The 25,620-nt window shown below is 39.5% G+C and overlaps 1 protein-coding gene across 6 annotated transcripts in view; it reads right to left on the bottom strand.

Annotated features, from left to right (window-relative positions):
• The window catches only part of LOC128653800 (CYFIP-related Rac1 interactor A), a 200,658-nt gene that overhangs the window by 84,460 nt on the left and 90,578 nt on the right, over nt 1–25,620 (bottom strand). For 5 of the 6 annotated variants that reach the window (XM_053707311.1, XM_053707313.1, XM_053707312.1 and 2 more), the window contains one exon: nt 2,037–2,116. The exons of the other annotated variant lie outside the window; for it this stretch is intronic. In XM_053707311.1, the coding sequence (XP_053563286.1) occupies nt 2,037–2,109 (73 nt within the window). In that variant the 5' untranslated portion in view covers nt 2,110–2,116. The remainder of the gene's footprint in view (nt 1–2,036; nt 2,117–25,620) is intronic. 6 annotated transcript variants of the gene reach the window in all.

The following is a 25,620-nucleotide window of genomic DNA, read 5'->3' on the forward strand; positions in this document are numbered from 1 at the left end:
ATTTACACTTTATATATATATCACTTAACAGAATTTTTAGGTTGACTGTCCCTTTAAGTTAGGAGTTTCCTAGTTCTCCAAAATTCCTATAACACTAAAAGTTTCTTCAGAATGATGGGATTGTAAACAACATAATCACACACTGTAGTCTATTTATCAAAGGTGTTATGTTTTGATATGTAAATAAAGATATAAAAAGTGGCAACATCAACATCACAACTGAATAGTATGCAACTTGTCTGTAAATCTTTAGAATTTTTTTATTGTTGTACCTCAAAAGATGTTGTTTTAACAAAGAAAATGATCATTGTTAGTTATTAATGAACAACCTTAAAAAATGGCTGCACTATGTACAAGTATTTTCTTTAAACAAAATAACTCTAAAAATATGTCGCAATTTGTGGCACAAATTTGACTAAAACATACTGAAGTAAAATTTGTGCTTGCAGCAAAATGATAAAAGCAACCTGTAGAGGGAGCTTTAGAGTGCAAAAACTTTAGCCACTCTATGGTAAGTATAGTAGATGCTGTACCTGTTTTCTGAAAGCTAGGCCATTTCATTGTCAGTTATTTTATAAAATGAACAAACAAAAGGACAGACCCACGGCCATTGACTACAGAAGTTGGCAGCGCTATACAAATAAATGATAATAATAATAATAATAGATTCTTATGAGGATGCAGATTAGAGACTATCAAATGTAAATACTATACCATATAAGCCATTAGCTGAATATTTGTATATATCTTTATAAACTTATAAATATAATATATTATATGTTAATATCAGCTGAAACCATCCACAAAAAGATGTGTATGCAAATTATATTTACTTATCTTATTAAGAACTCCTAATTATGATATTTCTCAATACCTAGATTTCAACCAGGAACTATTGTTTAGTAGGGGTAAAACTTTATAGACAAATATTTTCAGAAAGTAAATAATTTCAATTTCAACAACTATTTAAACCGGTGTGGATAATCTCAGATGTGGATGTTGTATGTTTAGTCAGTGAATCTGGATTTTCTTTAAAACTATGCACAAACTTGTTCACAGAATAAAAAATAAAATAAATTATTGTGAGCACCAAAAAATTATTCTTTGTAGAAAAAGTCAAATTAAAAGGGACATTTTACTTAAAAAAAACAATACTGTCATAATTATGAAAGAACAGGTGTTACACATGATAAAATATTTTTTCTGTGTGTGTGTGTGAAAAAAGGTTAAGTAAAAACTGTTTAAATATAAAGTAAAACACAAAGGATGTGTCTGATTATGTGCATCTGGGTCCTGGGACTCTATAGCTTATTGGCTGATAGTGACTTCTCCCACATAAAATAATGATTTATTCAGCACAGGAAAATGAACATCAATTAAAATATAAAACCAAGGCACTGTAATTCAGTATGAAACATTCTTAATTAAAAAACTGCTATATATATTTTTAATTTAGTGCATATGAATATATCATGGATATTCAGCCATTTTGAATGAAAAAATATCCAGAAATTCTACTACGCTTTCTGTACTTTAAAAAAGGCAGTCAAACACCCTAATCTATTACCCTGACAAATTTTGACAGACCATGTAACCTTTTGGGTTGCAGTCTTTGTCCATCTTGAGTTTCCAGAAAGAAAAAAAACAACTCTTTTTTTCAATTAGAAAAAACCCAGCAAGATTCATGTGCAACTTCCTTTTTTTTTTGCATTAACTTGTTTCTTCCAGAAGCCCGTTGAGCACTTACATACTGTATGAAATAAAACTGGTTGTGAGTGGAAACAAAAAAATGATAGATTTTGCAATAAATACCACAAGCCACAGTAATTATTCTATTACTACTCATTAAATGCCGTATATAACACCACTTGGATATGAAATCAGAACTTGATCGATGATGCCATTTTAGATATTATATGACACCTGAACACCCTTTGATAAATAGACTCTTTTTTGCTTTAAGATGAATTCAAATAAAACAAAATAAAAACAATATACAAAGAAAACAAAAAATGGAAAAATTAAAATGATCTCACGTTCAAAGTCAAGGAAAAAAGTGGGACACTGTTCTAGGTCGCTATAAGACAACACTTTTAGAAGGTTCCCCATCTGACACCTGTAAAAAAGAAACAGAAAGTGGGGAGTGATGGGAGATATAGCGTGCTAACCAAGGTGAATGCTCCCTTTTATCCAGCCAGGGTTAGAAGTGACCTATCACAACAAAATGGGATCAGTGCACCAGGTACAGTGGAGATGCAATATATTTGTCTGTTAAAATTGTGGACTGAAGTTATAATGAATTACAATGTATTGTGGTATTTTCACAGTGTACAGTTGATAACTGGGTACCTACCTTGATTAATGTCCCACCTATCACATGGGGTGCGCTCATTTTATACACAGTATCCCAGGTTGCTATGTTTTCCTGGACAGTTATAAGTTGTGTATGCTACAAGGATGAACATGAATTAAGCTGCAGTATAGTACATAAATACTGCTAGTAGACAGCATTATACATGTATAATGTACACTGCCCACCCAGCAGCATATATAGTTGCCCAAGAATATATAGATGTGGTGGTAATCCTAATATCTCTGTAAAGGCATTGGATTTTAAGTTACTGGGGGTGCGTTCGTTGTATGTCTGAATGTATAGGACTTCCTATTTCTTGAAATGTCCACTGGATCTCTACTCTTAACGTGTGCCAGATATGCCATATCTTATAACTGATATCTGCAATGTCCTGTGTTCTGAAAAACATGCTATGCCATTCTTTGCACATCTTAATGTGTCACCCTCAGAAGGTGCATTTAGATAGTAAACTCAATTTCCCGGGAATTTACAATTCTGCACCCAGGATAAAATATATATGTTATATTAACCACTTATGGGAAATAAAATAAAAAATGTAATCATGTCCAGTCATGATATGCCTGATTATATTCACATACAGAAATGCTATAGTACATTAAAGGGCCATAATACCCAAATGTTTAAACAATTGAAAGTGACAGCGGAAGGAGTGAGCTTACGTGCACACTCATCTTATTTCCCTATTCAGTGTAAGGAAGTTTACAATGAAATCTCATGAGAGTTAAGTGAAATCTCATGAGATCACAGTAAAAGAGTTCATGCCCTCAGCACTGTTGATGCTGATTGGCTGCTGTTTATTTCTTAATTTTTTAATTTATTTTTAACTGCAGCTGAGTATAATTTTTTACGCAGAACTTACTCTGCTGAGCTGAGGAAATTGTGAGGTAAAATATCTTCCTTTTTTACATAGAGATGATCAGGTGATATTTTCCTGTCAGCTTTTTACAGTTATACTGCATCAGTTTCAAGTGATTTAGCATATGAGTATTATGCCCCTTTAATATCACTGTGCTCTCATTCTCTATGTTACTGTACTGTCATACTTTCTGTCACTGTGCTCTCATTCTAACAGTCTCTGTCACTGAACTCTCATTCTAGTGGTCTCTGTCACTGAGCTCTCATTCTAGTGGTCTCATTCTAGTGGTCTCTCTTTTACAGTGCTCTCATTCTCTCTGTCACTAAGCTCTCATTCTTTCTGTCACAGTGCTCTCATTCTCTCTGTCACTAAGCTCTCATTCATTCTGTCCAAGTGCTCTCATTCTCTCTGTCACAGATCTTTAATTCTCTCTGTCACTTAGCGCTCATTCTCTCCATCACTAAACCTTCATTCTCTTTGTCACTAAACTCTCATTCTTTCTGTCACAGTGCTCTCATTCTCTCTGTCACTAAGCTCTCATTCATTCTGCCCCAGTGCTCTCATTCTCTCTGTCACAGATCTCTAATTCTCTCTGTCACTAAGCTCTCAGTCTCTCTATCACTAAACTCTCATTCTCTCTGTCACTAAACTCTCATTCTCTCTGTCACTAAACTCTCATTCTCTTTGTCACTTAACTCTCATTCTCTCTGTCACAGTGCTCTCATTCTCTATATAACAGTGCTCTCATTCTCTCTAGCACAGTGCTCTCATTTTCTCTGTCACTAAACTCTCATTCTCTGTCACTAAACTCTCAATCTCTCTGTCTCAGTGCTCTCATTCTCTCTGTCACAGTGCTCTCATTCTCTCTGTCACCGAGCTCTCATTCTCTCTATCACTAAGCTCTCATTCTCTCTGTCACTAAACTCTCATTATCTCTGTCACTAAGCTCTCATTCTCTCTATCACTAAGCTCTCATTCTCTCTGTCACTAAGCTCTCATTCTCTGTCACTAAACTCTCATTCTCTCTGTCACTAAGCTTTCATTCTCTCTATCACTAAGCTCTCATTCTCTCTGTCACTAAACTCTCATTCTTTCTGTCCCAGTGCTCTCATTCTCTCGGTCACAGATCTCTAATTATCTCTGTCACTTAGCTCTCATTCTCTCCATCACTAAACCTTCATTCTCTTTGTCACTAAACTCTCATTCTCTCTGTCACAGTGTTCTCATTCTCTCTGTCACTAAGCTCTCATTCTCTCTATCACTAAGCTCTCATTCTCTATGTCACTAAGCTCTCATTCTCTCTATCACTAAGTGCTCATTCTCTATGTCACTAAACTCTCATTCTCTCTGTCACTAAACTCTCATTCTCTTTGTCACAGTGCTCTCATTCTCTCTCTAGCACAGTGCTCTCATTCTTTCTGTCACTAAGCTCTCATTCTCTTTGTCACTAAACTCTCATTCTCTCTGTCACTAAGCTCTCATTCTTTCTGTCACTAAACTCTAATTTTCTCTGTCACTAAACTCTCATTCTCTGTCACTAAACTCTCATTCTCTGTCACTAAACTCTCATTCTCTCTGTCACAGTGCTCTCATTCTTTCTGTCACCAAGCTCTCATTCTCTCTATCACTAAGCTCTCATTCTCTCTGTCACTAAGCTCTCATTATCTCTGTCACTAAGCTCTCATGCTCTCTTTCACTAAACTCTCATGCTCTCTGTCACTGTATTCTCATTCTCTGTCACTAAACTCTCATTCTCTCTGTCACTAAGCTTTCATTCTCTCTATCACTAAGCTATCATTCTCTCTGTCACTAAACTCTCATTCTCTCTGTCACTAAACTCTCATTCTCTTTGTCACTAAACTCTCATTCTCTCTGTCACAGTGCTCTCATTCTCTCTATCACAGTGCTCTCATTCTCTCTAGCACAGTGCTCTCATTCTTTCTGTCACTAAGCTCTCATTCTCTCTGTCACTAAACTCTCATTCTCTCTGTCACTAAGCTCTCATTCTCTCTATCACTAAACTCTCATTCTCTCTGTCACTGTATTCTCATTCTCTCTGTCACTGTATTATCATTCTCTCTATCACTAAACTCTCATTCTCTCTGCCACTGTATTCTCATTCTATCTGTCACTAAGCTCTCATTCTCTCTATCAGTAAACTCTCATTCTCTCTGTCACTGTATTCTCATTCTCTCTGTCACTAAGCTCTTATTCTCTCTTTCACTAAACTCTCATTCTCTCTGTCACTGTATTCTCATTCTCTCTGTCACAGTGCTCTCATTCTCTATATAACAGTGCTCTCATTCTCTCTATCACAGTGCTCTCATTTTCTCTGTCACTAAACTCTCATTCTCTGTCACTAAACTCTCAATCTCTCTGTCTCAGTGCTCTCATTCTCTCTGTCACAGTGCTCTCATTCTCTCTGTCACCTAGCTCTCATTCTCTCTATCACTAAGCTCTCATTCTCTCTGTCACTAAACTCTCATTATCTCTGTCACTAAGCTCTCATTCTCTCTATCACTAAACTCTCATGCTCTCTGTCACTGTATTCTCATTCTCTGTCACTAAACTCTCATTCTCTCTGTCACTAAGCTTTCATTCTCTCTATCACTAAGCTCTCATTCTCTCTGTCACTAAACTCTCATTCTTTCTGTCCCAGTGCTCTCATTCTCTCGGTCACAGATCTCTAATTATCTCTGTCACTTAGCACTCATTCTCTCCATCACTAAACCTTCATTCTCTTTGTCACTAAACTCTCATTCTCTCTGTCACAGTGTTCTCATTCTCTCTGTCACTAAGCTCTCATTCTCTCTATCACTAAGCTCTCATTCTCTATGTCACTAAGCTCTCATTCTCTCTATCACTACGTGCTCATTCTCTATGTCACTAAACTCTCATTCTCTCTGTCACTAAACTCTCATTCTCTTTGTCACAGTGCTCTCATTCTCTCTCTAGCACAGTGCTCTCATTCTTTCTGTCACTAAGCTCTCATTCTCTTTGTCACTAAATTCTCATTCTCTCTGTCACTAAGCTCTCATTCTTTCTGTCACTAATCTCTCATTTTCTCTGTCACTAAACTCTCATTCTCTGTCACTAAACTCTCATTCTCTGTCACTAAACTCTCATTCTCTGTCACTAAACTCTCATTCTCTCTGTCACAGTGCTCTCATTCTTTCTGTCACCAAGCTCTCATTCTCTCTATCACTAAGCTCTCATTCTCTCTGTCACTAAGCTCTCATTATCTCTGTCACTAAGCTCTCATGCTCTCTATCACTAAACTCTCATGCTCTCTGTCACTGTATTCTCATTCTCTGTCACTAAACTCTCATTCTCTCTGTCACTAAGCTTTCATTCTCTCTATCACTAAACTCTCATTCTCTCTGTCACTAAACTCTCATTCTCTCTGTCACTAAACTCTCATTCTCTTTGTCACTAAACTCTCATTCTCTCTGTCACAGTGCTCTCATTCTCTCTATCACAGTGCTCTCATTATCTCTATCACAGTGCTCTCATTCTCTCTAGCACAGTGCTCTCATTCTTTCTGTCACTAAGCTCTCATTCTCTCTGTCACTAAACTCTCATTCTCTCTGTCACTGTATTCTCATTCTCTCTGTCACTAAACTCTCATTCTCTCTGCCACTGTATTCTCATTCTCTCTGTCACTGTATTCTCATTCTCTCTATCACTAAACTCTCATTCTCTCTGTCACTGTATTCTCATTCTCTCTGTAACTGTATTCTCATTCTCTCTGTCACTAAGCTCTCATTCTCTCTATCAGTAAACTCTCATTCTCTCTGTCACTGTATTCTCATATTCTCTTTGTCACTAAGCTCTTATTCTCTCTTTCACTAAGCTCTTATTCTCTCTTTCACTAAACTCTCATTCTCTCTGTCACTGTATTCTCATTCTCTCTGTCACTAAGCTCTCATTCTCTCTCTTACTGAGCTCTCATTCTCTCTGTCACTAAACTCTCATTCTCTCTGTCACTGTATTCTTATTCTCTCTGTCACTAAGCTCTCATTCTCTCTGTCACTAAACTCTCATTCTCTGTCACTAAACTCTCATTCTCTCTGTCAATAAACTCTCATTCTCTGTCACTAAACTCTCAATCTCTCTGTCACAGTGCTCTCAATCTCTCTGTCACAGTGCTCTCATTCTCTCTGTCACAGTGCTCTCATTCTCTCTGTCACAGTGCTCTCATTCTCTTTATCACTAAGCTCTCATTCTCTCTGTCACTAAGCTCTCATTCTCTCTATCACTAAGCTCTCATTATCTCTGTCACTAAGCTCTCGTTCTCTCTGTCACTAAGCTTTCATTCTCTCTGTCACCAAGCTCTCATTCTCTCTATCACTAAGCTCTCATTATCTCTGTCACTAAGCTCTCGTTCTCTCTGTCACTAAGCTTTCATTCTCTCTATCACTAAACTCTCATTCTCTCTGTCACTGATTTCTCATTCTCTGTCACTAAGCTCTCATTCTCTCTGTCACTAAGCTCTCATCCTCTCTATCACTAAGCTGTCATTCTCTCTATCACTAAACTCTCATTCTCTCTGTCACTAAGCTCTCATTCTCTCTGTCACTAAACTCTCATTCTCTCTGTCACTAAACTCTCATTCTCTCTGTCACTAAGCTCTCATTCTCTCTGTCACTAAGCTCTCATTCTTTCTGTCACTAAACTCTCATTCTCTGTCACTAAACTCTCATTCTCTCTGTCACTAAACTCTCATTCTCTCTGTCACTAAACTCTCATTCTCTCTATCACAGTGCTCTCATTCTCTCTAGCACAGTGCTCTCATTCTTTCTGTCACTAAGCTCTAATTCTCTCTGTCACTAAACTCTCATTCTCTCTGTCACAGTGCTCTCATTCTTTCTGTCACTAAACTCTCATTCTTTCTGTCACTAAACTCTCATTCTCTCTGTCACTAAACTCTCATTCTCTCTGTCACAGTGCTCTCATTCTTTCTGTCACTAAACTCTCATTCTCTCTGTCACTAAACTCTCATTCTCTGTCACTAAACTCTCAATCTCTCTGTCACAGTGCTCTCATTCTCTCTGTCACAGTGCTCTCATTCTCTTTATCACTAAGCTCTCATTCTCTCTGTCACCAAGCTCTCATTCTCTCTATCACTAAGCTCTCATTCTCTCTGTCACTAAGCTCTCATTCTCTATATCACTAAGCTCTCATTCTCTCTGTCACTAAGCTCTCATTCTCTCTGTCACTAAGCTTTCATTCCCTCTATCACTAAACTCTCAATCTCTCTGTCACAGTGCTCTCAATCTCTCTGTCACAGTGCTCTCATTCTCTCTGTCACAGTGCTCTCATTCTCTCTGTCACCAAGCTCTCATTCTCTTTATCACTAAGCTCTCATTCTCTCTGTCACCAAGCTCTCATTCTCTCTATCACTAAGCTCTCATTATCTCTGTCACTAAGCTCTCGTTCTCTCTGTCACTAAGCTTTCATTCTCTCTATCACTAAACTCTCATTCTCTCTGTCACTGATTTCTCATTCTCTGTCACTAAGCTCTCATTCTCTCTGTCACTAAGCTCTCATCCTCTCTATCACTAAGCTGTCATTCTCTCTATCACTAAACTCTCATTCTCTCTGTCACTAAGCTCTCATTCTCTCTGTCACTAAGCTCTCATTCTCTCTGTCACTAAACTCTCATTCTCTCTGTCACTAAACTCTCATTCTCTCTGTCACTAAGCTCTCATTCTCTCTGTCACTAAGCTCTCATTCTTTCTGTCACTAAACTCTCATTCTCTGTCACTAAACTCTCATTCTCTCTGTCACTAAACTCTCATTCTCTCTGTCACTAAACTCTCATTCTCTCTATCACAGTGCTCTCATTCTCTCTAGCACAGTGCTCTCATTCTTTCTGTCACTAAGCTCTAATTCTCTCTGTCACTAAACTCTCATTCTCTCTGTCACAGTGCTCTCATTCTTTCTGTCACTAAACTCTCATTCTTTCTGTCACTAAACTCTCATTCTCTCTGTCACTAAACTCTCATTCTCTCTGTCACAGTGCTCTCATTCTTTCTGTCACTAAACTCTCATTCTCTCTGTCACTAAACTCTCATTCTCTGTCACTAAACTCTCAATCTCTCTGTCACAGTGCTCTCAATCTCTCTGTCACAGTGTTCTCATTCTCTCTGTCACAGTGCTCTCATTCTCTTTATCACTAAGCTCTCATTCTCTCTGTCACCAAGCTCTCATTCTCTCTATCACTAAGCTCTCATTCTCTCTGTCACTAAGCTCTCATTCTCTATATCACTAAGCTCTCATTCTCTCTGTCACTAAGCTCTCATTCTCTCTGTCACTAAGCTTTCATTCCCTCTATCACTAAACTCTCATTCTCTCTGCCACTGTATTCTCATTCTCTGTCACTAAGCTCTCATCCTCTCTATCACTAAGCTGTCATTCTCTCTGTCACTAAACTCTCATTCTCTCTGTCACTAAGCTCTCATTCTTTCTGTCACTAAACTCTCATTCTCTCTGTCACTAAGCTCTCATTCTCTCTGTCACTAAACTCTCATTCTCTCTGTCACTAAGCTCTCATTCTTTCTGTCACTAAGCTCTCATTCTTTCTGTCACTAAACTCTCATTCTCTTTGTCACTAAACTCTCATTCTCTCTAGCACAGTGCTCTCATTCTTTCTGTCACTAAGCTCTCATTCTCTTTGTCACTAAACTCTCATTCTCTCTGTCAATAAGCTCTCATTCTTTCTGTCACTAAACTCTCATTTTCTCTGTCACTAAACTCTCATTCTCTGTCACTAAACTCTCATTCTCTCTGTCACAGTGCTCTCATTCTCTCTGTCACCAAGCTCTCATTCTCTCTATCACTAAGCTCTCATTCTCTCTGTCAATAAACTCTCATTCTCTGTCACTAAACTCTCAATCTCTCTGTCACAGTGCTCTCAATCTCTCTGTCACAGTGCTCTCATTCTCTTTGTCACAGTGCTCTCATTCTCTCTGTCACCAAGCTCTCATTCTCTTTATCACTAAGCTCTCATTCTCTCTGTCACCAAGCTCTCATTCTCTCTATCACTAAGCTCTCATTCTCTCTGTCACTAAGCTCTCATTCTCTCTGTCACTGAGCTTTCATTCTCTCTATCACTAAACTCTCATTCTCTCTGTCACTGTATTCTCATTCTCTGTCACTAAGCTCTCATTCTCTCTGTCACTAAGCTCTCATCCTCTCTATCACTAAGCTGTCATTCTCTCTATCACTAAGCTGTCATGCTCTCTATCACTAAACTCTCATTCTCTCTGTCACTAAGCTCTCATTCTCTCTGTCACTAAGCTTTCATTCTCTCTGTCACTAAGCTCTCATTCTCTCTGTCACTAAACTCTCATTCTCTCTGTCACTGTATTCTCATTCTCTGTCACTAAGCTCTCATTCTCTCTGTCACTAAGCTCTCATCCTCTCTATCACTAAGCTGTCATTCTCTCTATCACTAAACTCTCATTCTCTCTGTCACTAAGCTCTCATTCTCTCTGTCACTAAGCTCTCATTCTCTCTGTCACTAAACTCTCATTCTCTCTGTCACTAAACTCTCATTCTCTCTGTCACTAAACTCTCATTCTCTCTATCACAGTGCTCTCATTCTCTCTAGCACAGTGCTCTCATTCTTTCTGTCACTAAGCTCTAATTCTCTCTGTCACTAAACTCTCATTCTCTCTGTCACAGTGCTCTCATTCTTTCTGTCACTAAACTCTCATTCTCTCTGTCACTAAACTCTCATTCTCTGTCACTAAACTCTCAATCTCTCTGTCACAGTGCTCTCAATCTCTCTATCACAGTGCTCTCATTCTCTCTGTCACAGTGCTCTCATTCTCTCTGTCACCAAGCTCTCATTCTCTCTATCACTAAGCTCTCATTCTCTCTGTCACTAAGCTCTCATTCTCTATATCACTAAGCTCTCATTCTCTCTGTCACTAAGCTCTCATTCTCTCTGTCACTAAGCTTTCATTCCCTCTATCACTAAACTCTCATTCTCTCTGCCACTGTATTCTCATTCTCTGTCACTAAGCTCTCATCCTCTCTATCACTAAGCTGTCATTCTCTCTGTCACTAAACTCTCATTCTCTCTGTCACTAAGCTCTCATTCTTTCTGTCACTAAACTCTCATTCTCTCTGTCACTAAACACTCATTCTCTCTGTCACTAAGCTCTCATTCTTTCTGTCACTAAACTCTCATTTTCTCTGTCACTAAACTCTCATTCTCTTTGTCACTAAACTCTCATTCTCTCTAGCACAGTGCTCTCATTCTTTCTGTCACTAAGCTCTCATTCTCTTTGTCACTAAACTCTCATTCTCTCTGTCACTAAGCTCTCATTCTTTCTGTCACTAAACTCTCATTTTCTCTGTCACTAAACTCTCATTCTCTGTCACTAAACTCTCATTCTCTGTCACTAAACTCTCATTCTCTCTGTCACAGTGCTCTCATTCTCTCTGTCACCAAGCTCTCATTCTCTCTGTCACCAAGCTCTCATTCTCTCTATCACTAAGCTCTCATTCTCTCTGTCAATAAACTCTCATTCTCTGTCACTAAACTCTCAATCTCTCTGTCACAGTGCTCTCATTCTCTCTGTCACAGTGCTCTCATTCTCTCTGTCACCAAGCTCTCATTCTCTCTATCACTAAGCTCTCATTCTCTCTGTCAATAAACTCTCATTCTCTGTCACTAAACTCTCAATCTCTCTGTCACAGTGCTCTCAATCTCTCTGTCACAGTGCTCTCAATCTCTCTGTCACAGTGCTCTCATTCTCTCTGTCACAGTGCTCTCATTCTCTTTATCACTAAGCTCTCATTCTCTCTGTCACCAATCTCTCATTCTCTCTATCACTAAGCTCTCATTCTCTCTGTCACTAAGCTCTCATTCTCTCTGTCACTGAGCTTTCATTCTCTCTATCACTAAACTCTCATTCTCTCTGTCACTGTATTCTCATTCTCTGTCACTAAGCTCTCATTCTCTCTGTCACTAAGCTCTCATCCTCTCTATCACTAAGCTGTCATTCTCTCTATCACTAAGCTGTCATTCTCTCTATCATTAAACTTTCATTCTCTCTGTCACTAAGCTCTCATTCTCTCTGTCACTAAGCTTTCATTCTCTCTGTCACTAAGCTCTCATTCTCTCTGTCACTAAACTCTCATTCTCTCTGTCACTAAACTCTCATTCTCTCTGTCACTAAACTGTCATTCTCTCTGTCACAGTGCTCTCATTCTCTCTATCACAGTGCTCTCATTCTCTCTAGCACAGTGCTCTCATTCTTTCTGTCACTAAGCTCTAATTCTCTCTGTCACTAAACTCTCATTCTCTCTGTCACTAAACTCTCATTCTCTGTCACTAAACTCTCAATCTCTCTGTCACAGTGCTCTCAATCTCTCTGTCACAGTGCTCTCATTCTCTCTGTCACAGTGCTCTCATTCTCTCTGTCACCAAGCTCTCATTCTCTCTATCACTAAGCTCTCATTCTCTCTGTCACTAAGCTCTCATTCTCTATATCACTAAGCTCTCATTCTCTCTGTCACTAAGCTCTCATTCTCTCTGTCACTAAGCTTTCATTCCCTCTATCACTAAACTCTCATTCTCTCTGCCACTGTATTCTCATTCTCTGTCACTAAGCTCTCATCCTCTCTATCACTAAGCTGTCATTCTCTCTGTCACTAAACTCTCATTCTCTCTGTCACTAAGCTCTCATTCTTTCTGTCACTAAACTCTCATTCTCTCTGTCACTAAACACTCATTCTCTTTGTCACTAAACTCTCATTCTCTCTGTCACTAAGCTTTCATTCCCTCTATCACTAAACTCTCATTCTCTCTGCCACTGTATTCTCATTCTCTGTCACTAAGCTCTCATCCTCTCTATCACTAAGCTGTCATTCTCTCTGTCACTAAACTCTCATTCTCTATGTCACTAAGCTCTCATTCTTTCTGTCACTAAACTCTCATTCTCTTTGTCACTAAACTCTCATTCTCTCTAGCACAGTGCTCTCATTCTTTCTGTCACTAAGCTCTCATTCTCTTTGTCACTAAACTCTCATTCTCTCTGTCGCTAAGCTCTCATTCTTTCTGTCACTAAACTCTCATTTTCTCTGTCACTAAACTCTCATTCTCTGTCACTAAACTCTCATTCTCTGTCACTAAACTCTCATTCTCTCTGTCACAGTGCTCTCATTCTCTCTGTCACCAAGCTCTCATTCTCTCTATCACTAAGCTCTCATTCTCTCTGTCAATAAACTCTCATTATCTCTGTCACTAAGCTCTCATGCTCTCTATCACTAAACTCTCATGCTCTCGGTCACTGTATTCTCATTCTCTGTCACTAAACTCTCATTCTCTCTGTCACTAAGCTTTCATTCTCTCTATCACTAAGCTCTCATTCTCTCTGTCACTAAACTCTCATTCTCTCTGTCACTAAACTCTCATTCTCTTTGTCACTAAACTCTCATTCTCTCTGTCACAGTGCTCTCATTCTCTCTATCACAGTGCTCTCATTCTCTCTAGCACAGTGCTCTCATTCTTTCTGTCACTAAGCTCTCATTCTCTCTGTCACTAAACTTTCATTCTCTCTGTCACTGTATTCTCATTCTCTCTGTCACTGTATTCTCATTCTCTCTATCACTAAACTCTCATTCTCTCTATCACTAAACTCTCATTCTCTCTGTCACTGTATTCTCATTCTCTCTGTCACTAAGCTCTTATTCTCTCTTTCACTAAACTCTCATTCTCTCTGTCACTGTATTCTCATTCTCTCTGTCACTAAGCTCTCATTCTCTCACTGAGCTCTCATTCTCTCTGTCACTAAACTCTCATTCTCTCTGTCACTAAACTCTCATTCTCTCTGTCACTGTATTCTTATTCTCTCTGTCACTAAGCTCTCATTCTCTCTGTCACTAAACTCTCATTCTCTGTCACTAAACTCTCATTCTCTCTGTCAATAAACTCTCATTCTCTGTCACTAAACTCTCAATCTCTCTGTCACAGTGCTCTCAATCTCTCTGTCACAGTGCTCTCATTCTCTCTGTCACAGTGCTCTCATTCTCTCTGTCACCAAGCTCTCATTCTCTTTATCACTAAGCTCTCATTCTCTCTGTCACCAAGCTCTCATTCTCTCTATCACTAAGCTCTCATTCTCTCTGTCACTAAGCTCTCATTCTCTCTGTCACTAAGCTTTCATTCTCTCTATCACTAAACTCTCATTCTCTCTGTCACTGTATTCTCATTCTCTGTCACTAAGCTCTCATTCTCTCTGTCACTAAGTTCTCATCCTCTCTATCACTAAGCTGTCATTCTCTCTATCACTAAGTTGTCATTCTCTCTATCACTAAACTCTCATTCTCTCTGTCACTAAGCTCTCATTCTCTCTGTCACTAAGCTCTCATCCTCTCTGTCACTAAGCTTTCATTCTCTCTATTACTAAGCTCTCAATCTCTCGGTCACTAAGCTCTCATTCTCTGTCACTAAGCTCTCATTTTCTTTATCACTAAACTCTCATTCTCTCTGTCACTGTATTCTGATTCTCTCTGTCACTAAGCTCTCATTCTCTCTATCACTAAACTCTCATTCTCTCTGTCACTGTATTCTCATTCTCTCTGTCACTAAGCTCTCATCCTCTCTATCACTAAACTCTCATTCTCTCTGTCACTAAGCTCTTTTTCTCTCTTTCACTAAACTCTCATTCTCTCTGTCACTGTATTCTCATTCTCTCTGTCACTAAGCTCTCATTTTCTCTCTCACAGAGCTCTCATTCTCTCTGTCACTAAACTCTCATTCTCTCTGTCACTGTATTCTTATTCTCTCTGTCACTAAGCTCTCATTCTCTCTGTCACTAAACTCTCATTCTCTCTGTCACTAAACTCTCATTCTCTTTGTCACTAAACCTCTCATTCTCTTTGTCACAGTGCTCTCATTCTCTCTATCACTGTGCTCTCATTCTCTCTAGCACAGTGCTCTCATTCTTTCTGTCACTAAGCTCTCATTCTCTCTGTCACTAAGCTCTCATTCTTTCTGTCCCAGTGCTCTCATTCTCTCTGTCACAGATCTCTAATTCTCTCTGTCACTTAGCGCTCATTCTCTCCATCACTAAACCTTCATTCTCTTTGTCACTAAACTCTCATTCTCTCTGTCACAGTGTTTTCATTCTCTCTGTTATTAAGTTCTCATTCTCTCTATCACTAAGCTCTCATTCTCTATGTCACTAAGCTCTCATTCTCTCTATCACTAAGCTCTCATTCTCTGTCACTAAACTCTCATTCCCTCTGTCACTAAACTCTCATTCTCTCTATCACAGTGCTCTCATTCTCTCTAGCACAGTGCTCTCATTCTTTCTGTCACTAAGCTCTCATTCTCTTTGTCACTAAACTCTCATTCTCTCTGTTACTAAGCTCTCATTCTTTCTGTCACTAAACTCTCATTTTCTCTGTCACTAAACTCTCATTCTCTGCCACTAAACTCTCATTCTCTCTGTCACTAAGCTCTCATTCTTTCTGTCACTAAGCTCTCATTCTTTCTGTCACTAAGCTCTCATTCTTTCTGTCACTAAGCTCTCATCCTCTCTGTCACTAAGCTTTCATTCTCTCTATTACTAAGCTCTCAATCTCTCGGTCACTAAGCTCTCATTTTCTCTATCACTAAACTCTCATTCTCTCTGTCACTGTATTCTCATTCTCTCTGTTACTAAGCTCTCATTCTCTCTATCACTAAACTCTCATTCTCTCTGTCACTAAGCTCTCATTCTCTCTGTCACTAAGCTCTCATTCTCTCTATCACTAAACGCTCATGCTCTCTGTCACTGTATTCTCATTCTTTGTCACTAAACTCTCATTCTCTCTGTCACTAAGCTTTCATTCTCTCTATCACTAAACTCTCATGCTCTCTGTCACTGTATTCTCATTCTCTGTCACTAAACTCTCATTCTCTCTGTCACTAAGCTCTCATTCTCTCTGTCACTAAGCTTTCATTCTCTCTGTCACTAAGCTCTCATTCTCTCTGTCACTAAACTCTCATTCTCTCTGTCACTAAACTCTCATTCTCTCTGTCACTAAACTCTCATTCTCTCTGTCACAGTGCTCTCATTCTCTCTATCACAGTGCTCTCATTCTCTCTATCACAGTGCTCTCATTCTTTCTGTCACTAAGCTCTAATTCTCTCTGTCACTAAACTCTCATTCTCTCTGTCACAGTGCTCTCATTCTTTCTGTCACTAAACTCTCATTCTCTCTGTCACTAAACTCTCATTCTCTGTCACTAAACTCTCAATCTCTCTGTCACAGTGCTCTCAATCTCTCTGTCACAGTGCTCTCATTCTCTCTGTCACAGTGCTCTCATTCTCTCTGTCACTAAGCTCTCATTCTCTCTATCACTAAGCTCTCATTCTCTCTGTCACCAAGCTCTCATTCTCTATATCACTAAGCTCTCATTCTCTCTGTCACTAAGCTTTCATTCCCTCTATCACTAAACTCTCATTCTCTCTGTCACTGTATTCTCATTCTCTCTGTCACTAAGCTCTCATTTTCTCTCTCACTGAGCTCTCATTCTCTCTGTCACTAAACTCTCATTCTCTCTGTCACTGTATTCTTATTCTCTCTGTCACTAAGCTCTCATTCTCTCTGTCACTAAACTCTCATTCTCTCTGTCACTAAACTCTCATTCTCTTTGTCACTAAACCTCTCATTCTCTCTGTCACAGTGCTCTCATTCTCTCTATCATTGTGCTCTCATTCTCTCTAGCACAGTGCTCTCATTCTTTCTGTCACTAAGCTCTCATTCTCTCTGTCACTAAGCTCTCATTCTTTCTGTCCCAGTGCTCTCATTCTCTCTGTCACAGATCTCTAATTCTCTCTGTCACTTAGCGCTCATTCTCTCCATCACTAAACCTTCATTCTCTTTGTCACTAAACTCTCATTCTCTCTGTTATTAAGTTCTAATTCTCTCTATCACTAAGCTCTCATTCTCTGTCACTAAACTCTCATTCCCTCTGTCACTAAACTCTCATTCTCTCTATCACAGTGCTCTCGTTCTCTCTAGCACAGTGCTCTCATTCTTTCTGTCACTAAGCTCTCATTCTCTTTGTCACTAAACTCTCATTCTCTCTGTTACTAAGCTCTCATTCTTTCTGTCACTAAACTCTCATTTTCTCTGTCACTAAACTCTCATTCTCTGCCACTAAACTCTCATTCTCTCTGTCACTAAGCTCTCATTCTTTCTGTCACTAAGCTCTCATTCTTTCTGTCACTAAGCTCTCATTCTTTCTGTCACTAAGCTCTCATCCTCTCTGTCACTAAGCTTTCATTCTCTCTATTACTAAGCTCTCAATCTCTCGGTCACTAAGCTCTCATTTTCTCTATCACTAAACTCTCATTCTCTCTGTCACTGTATTCTCATTCTCTCTGTTACTAAGCTCTCATTCTCTCTATCACTAAACTCTCATTCTCTCTGTCACTAAGCTCTCATTCTCTCTGTCACTAAGCTCTCATTCTCTCTATCACTAAACTCTCATGCTCTCTGTCACTGTATTCTCATTCTTTGTCACTAAACTCTCATTCTCTCTGTCACTAAGCTTTCATTCTCTCTATCACTAAACTCTCATTCTCTCTGTCACAGTGCTCTCATTCTCTCTATCACAGTGCTCTTATTCTCTCTATCACAGTGCTCTCATTTTTTCTGTCACTAAGCTCTAATTCTCTCTGTCACTAAACTCTCATTCTCTCTGTCACAGTGCTCTCATTCTTTCTGTCACTAAACTCTCATTCTCTCTGTCACTAAACTCTCATTCTCTGTCACTAAACTCTCAATCTCTCTGTCACAGTGCTCTCAATCTCTCTGTCACAGTGCTCTCAATCTCTCTGTCACAGTGCTCTCATTCTCTCTGTCACAGTGCTCTCATTCTCTCTGTCACAGTGCTCTCATTCTCTCTGTCACCAAGCTCTCATTCTCTCTGTCACCAAGCTCTCATTCTCTATATCACTAAGCTCTCATTCTCTCTGTCACTAAGCTTTCATTCCCTCTATCACTAAACTCTCACTCTCTCTGCCACTGTATTCTCATTCTCTGTCACTAAGCTCTCATTCTCTCTGTCACTAAGCTCTCATCCTCTCTATCACTAAGCTGTCATTCTCTCTGTCACTAAACTCTCATTCTCTCTGTCACTAAACTCTCATTCTCTTTGTCACTAAACTCTCATTCTCTCTGTCACAGTGCTCTCATTCTCTCTATCACAGTGCTCTCATTCTCTCTAGCACAGTGCTCTCATTCTTTCTGACACTAAGCTCTCATTCTCTCTGTCACTAAACTCTCATTCTCTCTGTCACAGTGCTCTCATTCTTTCTGTCATTAAACTCTCATTCTCTCTGTCACTAAACTCTCATTCTCTGTCACTAAACTCTCAATCTCTCTGTCACAGTGCTCTCATTCTCTCTGTCACCATGCTCTAATTCTCTCTATCACTAAGCTGTCATTCTCTCTGTCACTAAGCTCTCATTCTCTCTGTCACTAAACTCTCATTCTATCTGTCATAGGGACATTTAAAGGGACATTATACACTCATTTTTTCTTTGCATAAATGTTTTGTAGATGATCTATTTATATAACCCAAAAAAATTACAAAGTGCCTCCCTAACAATACAAACCCCCACTCACCAATACCCCCAAAATAAAAAAGACCTACTTAAAATAACCCTAAGATACCCATTGCCCCTAAAGGGTGGGTGGGGGGTTGTATTGTTAGGGGAGACTGTCGTTTTTTTGCAAAAAAGAGCTGATTGCTTCAGGGCAATGCCCTACAAAAGGCCCTTTTAATGGCTATTGGTAGTTTATTGTTAGATTAGGTTTTTTTAAAATTTCTTTTGGGGTGGCTTTTTGTTTTTATAAGGGTATTAGATTAGGTTTCATTTTTTTTTATTTTGGATAATTTCATTTATTATTTTTTGTAAGCTTCGATTTTTTTTATTTTTTCGCAATTTTTGTTTTATTTTTTTAATGTTAGCGTTTTGTTTTTTTTCCAGAATGTTAGGATTTTTTAATCTAGTAATTTAGATTTTTTGGTATATTTTATTTTTTAAATAGTAATGTTAGGTTTATTTATAGTTTAAGCTTAGTTTTTTTTTTATTTCACAGGTAAGTTTTTATTTATTTGAAGGTAGTTTTATTGTAAGTTTAATTTAAAGTTAGTGATGTTAGGTTTAGGGGTTAATAGTTTAATTTAGTCTGTCGCAATGTGGGAGGCCAGTGGTTTAGAGGTTAATATGTTTATTTAGGTAGTCATGTTAGGTTTATTTATAGTTTAAGCTTAGTTTTTTTTTATTTCACAGGTAAGTTTTTATTTATTTGAAGGTAGTTTTATTGTAAGTTTAATTTAAAGTTAGCAGGTGTTAGGTTTAGGAGTTAATAGTTTAATTTAGTCTGTCGCAATGTGGGAGGCCGGTAGTTTAGGGGTTAATAGGTTTATTTAGGTAGTCATGATGTGGGTGTTTGGGGGTTTAGGGGTTAATTGGCAAAGGTTAATACTTGCGATATGGGCGGACGGCAGATTAGGGGTTAATAGTTTTATTTAGGTGTTAGCGATGTTAGGGGTCGGCAGATTAGGGGTTAATACATTAATTTAGTGTTGGTAATGTGGTTGGGTGGGTTAATAGGTTTATTATAGTATTTGCGATGCAGGGGTGAGGGTCGCGGATTAGGGGTTAATAGTTTTATTGTAGTTTTGGCAATGTTTGGGGGCGGCTGTTTAGGGGTTAATAACTTTATTTAGTGTCAGTGAAGTCGGGAGGCGGCAGATTAGGGGTATTTAGAATAGAGGTTTATGTTAGGGTGTTAGGTTTTTACATAACTTTCTTGTCCATATATACATCAATGGGGATTGCATTATAGCGATAGCCATTCCGCAATCGCAGGTGTTTTTTTTAACACTTTTTCTACATTGATGTCTATGGGGGAAAACATGCACGAGCACGTCAAGTCAGGACTTGGCTTTTGTGCAGTATGGAGCTTAATGCACCATAACGCACAACACAAGAAGGTTTTCTTGTAACTTGTAATGTCAGCGCTATGGAAGCGTTATTTACGCACCGAGTTTAGCGCAAAACTTGTCATTTAGGTGCATGTGCATAAGAGCCAGAGTTGGAGAAAGAAAAAAACAAAATAAAACCGAAAAGAAAAGAGATGAGAAAAAATGAAAAAGGAACATACCCCACGTCCTCCTCTCCTCTGACCAATCCTACATTGAATAAGGATCCTGTCACTAATTACAATACTCCAAATTCCCCTCTGAGCAACATATTTTGGACAAAACCTGAAGTATGAAAAGGGGTGATGTACTGTAATTGAGTTGAAGTTGGTAAATCGTGAATAAAGCTGCCCCATTTATTAAAGAAAGATTTTATTTCTTTTTCTGAAGACATAGCTACCGCCTGTTGTTCTAGGATTGACTTTGTCTGAACGTTTTAAAGAAATGCCGGAAAATTAGGGCTCTTATTAGCTTTCCAAGAGGAGAAGATAGCGTTCCTTGCACAAAGTACCGTGAAGTTAATGAAAACTACATTTTACAACTTGTTGGATGACTCTTTTAGAAAGACCATCTCCTGCTTTTGGAAATTAATTTTTTGTTGAAGTATCCTGGAGAGTCAATACATAACCTTTCCCCAAAATTCCCTTACTTTTGGACAGTTCCAGACACAGTGCAATAAGTCATCCATAGGAAAATTACATCTAGAACAACTATAGTATTAAGGGGTAATATATGTCCTATTAATTAATTTTATCTGGGACTCACGCCAAGATAATCGAGGCGTTGCAATCCAAGATCTTGCAATACTTTTGGAGTCCAGATTAGTGTTCACAGACGGGATATCTTTTGCCCATCTCTGTGACAATTCCTGTACATTTGTTTCTCCTTTTTGTAACATCAAATTGTACCAGCCAGAAATTGAGGCTTTACCTTGCTTAAACAGATTGATCCCAGTATAAAGCCCTTCCCAATTTCGGAAGACAGATTCTAAATTAACTGAATTTAAAAAGTGCCTTACTTGAAAATGAACAAACATATCTCGATTACTAACGTTGTAATTATCCTTACGATCTTCAAATGAGTAAATTATGTATTTTCCCCTGCCCATACACTGTGCAAAATAATTCAAGCCTTTAGCTTTCCATATCCTGAATAGCCCTGAATCACACCCAGGAAGAAATTATGGCTTTTCTAATAAAGGCAGAAATTTGGAGATGAAAATCTGCACCTAAAAATTTGTTAAGCCTGTGCCAAGCGACCATGGGGTTTTTGAAGGTGATCATTCCCTTCAGAGAAGAAGGCCAATACTTTGCATCCATATTAATAAGTACTTTCGATCAATCAGGCACAATTTTCATCAGACATACTAGGTTATATATTTGAAATGAAGGGAGGTTTAATCCTGCAAAATCCCTAAGCTGTGAGAGTCTATGAAGGGAGAGCTTGACCCCATAAAAATACTTTTAAGGCTGTGTTCAAACATTTTACATATTTGTTCTTTAAAAAATAAGAGGTAAGTTTTGCATGAGTTACACTAATTTTGGTAAAGTCACCATTTTAATTAAGTTGATTTTTCCAGCGAGGGTTAGTGGCAAGGTTGACCATTTCTTAAAATCTGCATAAATTGTGTAGAAGACACCAGTAAAATTTTCTTCATACCAGTTCTGTGGTCGATTACTTACGTTAATACCCAAATATTTCAGACTTAACTGTTTTAAAGGGAAAGTTTGGTTTTAGATCTTTCTTTTTATAAATCCATAATAATTCAGATTTTTCGGGGGTATTAACTGCATAGCCAGAGAAGGAGCCAAAGGTTTCTAAAATTTTCATAAGTCTTGGCACATTTTTATAAGTATTGCTCAAAAACACTAATAAGTCATTCGCATAGAAGGAAATCTGGACAACTTCATCATCTACTGGAATGCCATTAAGTTCTTTGCATAAAGTAGCCGCTAAGGGCTCAATACTTAAATTAAATAGTAGCTGAGAAAGCGGACTGCCTTGTCTCATTCCCTAACAACTGAAATAATGAAGTACATAACATAAATTATGCTTACCTGATAATTTCATTTCCATCTGTATGGGAAGAGTCCACAGCAGCATTCCTTACATGTGAGAAATACTGAACCACCAGGAGGAGGCAAAGACACCTCAGCCAAAGGCTTAAATACCTCCCCCACTTCCTCATAACCCCAGTCATTCTGCCGAGGAAACAAGGAACAGTAGGAGAAATATCAGGGTGAAAAAGGTGCCAGAAGAAAAAATGTCAAATTTAGGGCCGCCCATCAGAGAACACAGGCGGGAGCTGTGGACTCTTCCCATACAGATGGAAATTAAATTATCAGGTAAGCATCATTTATGTTTTCCTTCTTAATATGGGAATAGTCCACAGCTGCATTCCTTACTTGTGGGAAACATATATCAAAGCTCTAGAGTACACGGAATGCTAACGGGAGGGAAAAAAGAGAGGCGGACCCTAATCTGAGGGCACCACAGCCTGCAAAACCTTTCTCCCCGAAGGCTGCTTCAGCAGAAGCAAAAACATCAAACTTGTAAAATTTTGGAAAAAGTATGTAAGGAGAACCAGATAGCCGCCTTACAAATCTGATCCATAGAGGCCTCATTTTTGAAGGCCCAAGAGGAACCACTGCTCTCGTAGAATGAGCCGTAATCCTCACAGAAGGCTTATGCCCCGCCTTTTCTATGCTAAACGGATGACACTCCTCAGCCAAAAAGATAAGGAAGTCAAAGAGGCTCTGACCCCTACGATTCCCGGAAAAGAGAACTAACAGAGAAAGAGGTTTGTCTAAATTCCTTTGTGGCCGGAAGATAGAACTTCAAGACACAAACCACATCCAGAAAAAACGTTGTAAACGTTCCTTCGACGAAGAAGGATTAGGACATAAGAAAGGAACCACAATCTCTTGATTGATGTTGCGAATTGACACAACCTTAGGAAGAAAACCTAACTTGGTTCGTAGAACAGCCTTATCGGCATGAAACACCAGATAAGGAGGGTCGCATTGCAAGGCAACAATCTGAGACTCTGCATGCAGAAGCAATAGCTAGTAGAAAAATAACCTTCCAAGACAACAATTTAATGTCTACTTCATGCATAGGCACCAGCAGAGCCCGTTGCAAACCCTTAAGGACAAGATTTAAATTCCAAGGAGGAGCCTTAGATCTAAACACAGGTCTGATTCCAGCAGAGCCTTAACAAATGGCTGTACATCTGGAAGCTCGGCAAACCTCTTGTGCAGTAACACAGATATGGCCGAAAACGGTCCCTTCAGGGGACTTGCAGAAAAGCCCTTCTCAAGTTCATCCTGGAGAACAGAATAAGTAGGTCCTCCACACCTTATGATAGATGCGACGAGCAACCAGCTTACAAGCTTGAATGAGAGTAAAAATAACTCTCTCAGTAAACCCTCTCTTGGCTAGGACTAAGCGCTCAATCTCCATGCAGTCAGCCTCAGAGAATCTAGACATTGATGAACAAAAAGACCTTGGTCAGCAGATCCCTGTGACAAGGTAACTTACACGGAGGAGATGATGACATCCCCATTGGATCCGCAAACCCTATCCTTCACGGCCAAGATGGAGCAGTCAGTATCACTGACGCCTGCTTGACTCGAGCCACTGCACTATGAAGTAGTGGTAACAGTCGGAAAGGATAGATTAGATTGAACCTCCAAGGCATCTGTTAGCTCTGCCTGAGGATCCCTGTACCTCGACCCCTATCTAGGTAGCTTGGTATTGAGACGTTATAAGTTCTTCCTCTTGCAAATCTCTGCAAACACTCGGGATGTCCACACCCCGAATGTGGATTACTGTCAGCGAACTAATGCGGGTCTCCCCCACACCAGAATCCGAGATACTTCCCTCATAGATAGGGAGCTTCTCGCCCCCCCCCCTGATGGTTGATGTAAGCCACTGAGGATATATTGTTTGATTGGAATCTGATTAACTGTGACAAACCCAGCAGAGGCCATGCCTTCAGAGCATTGTATATTGCCCGAATATCCAAAAGAGATCAGGAGATTTACCTCCTGAGACCATATGCCCTGTGCCTTCCTAGCACCCCAAACAGCTCCCCATCCTGACAGTCTCGCAACCATAGTCACAATCACCCAGGATGGTCTTGAGACAGACGTCCCTAAGGACAAGTGATCCAGACAAAACCACCAAGAGAGCGATTCTCCCGATTGGTTGTCCAGAGAAATCTGTTGATGCTAGTTCAGCATGCACAGTTGCAACAGTCTGAGGTAAAACATGGCAAAGGAAATGATGTCCAAGCTGGACACCATGAGACCAATCACCTCCATACACCGAGTCACAGATGGCCTTAAGGAGATCTGGAGGGCAAGACATGTTGAAGCTAGCTTGCAACGTCTCTGGTCTGTTAGAAATATTCTTATGTCTATGAAAACTATTATAGTACCCAAGAATTCTACCCTGGTACTTGATACAAGAGAACTCTCTCTAGTTTATCTGTCATCCATGGGATCAAAGAAGACAGAGGAGATATTCCGAATCGTCCACTCTTCATAAAATTTCTTTAGCTAGACCAAACGGAAGAGCAATAAACTGGAAGTGCTGGTCCAGGAATCTATTGTGGTCATGAACTACCCCTCTCAAACGAGGGGAAGAATGGACCTTATTGTCTCCTTCTTAAACAAGGGGGCATTTAAAAACCTGCTTAAGCACTTTAGGTCCAGAATCAGATGGAAAGTTCCCTCCTTCTTAGGGACCAGAAAAGGTTTGAATAGTATCCCAAACCTCTCACTGCGATAGGCACCGGGACAATAACTCCTAGATGACAGATCCAGTACACACCCCAGAAAGACTTTCCTCCTTTCTGGTCAGGAGGAATCTGCCCTTGGGTGGCTGAGACTTAAAACCTATCTTGTAACCCTGAGCTATGACCTCCAGGACCCATGGATCCTGCACGTCCCTGAACCAAGTGACTGAAAAGAGTGACATACTGCCCCCTACACATTCCAGAAGAGGCCCGGGGACCGCCCATTCATGCCGACGTAGACTCTGCAGGCTTCTTGCTCTGCTTGCATTTATTCCAGAACTGAGACGGCTTCCAAGAGCTCTTGGTTTGCTCTGGCTTAGCGGAGGACTGCTGACATGATCTTTATCAGAACGAAAAGAACTAAAATCATACCTTAGATTAGTTCATATACTCTTGCGGTAGGAGGGCACCCTTGCCCCCTGTGACCGTGGAGATAATTGAGTCTAGGCCTGGACCAGACAAAATCATTCCCTTAAAGGGAGGGAAGAAGTCTAGACTTAGAAGTCATATCCGCAGACTATGACTTTAGCCAGAGCCGGACGGGCCTGAACAGAAAAAGCTGAAGCCATAGCATTCAAGCGA

Source organism: Bombina bombina, chromosome 3 (genome assembly GCF_027579735.1).
Source record: "Bombina bombina isolate aBomBom1 chromosome 3, aBomBom1.pri, whole genome shotgun sequence".
Classification (NCBI taxonomy): Eukaryota; Metazoa; Chordata; class Amphibia; order Anura; family Bombinatoridae; genus Bombina; species Bombina bombina.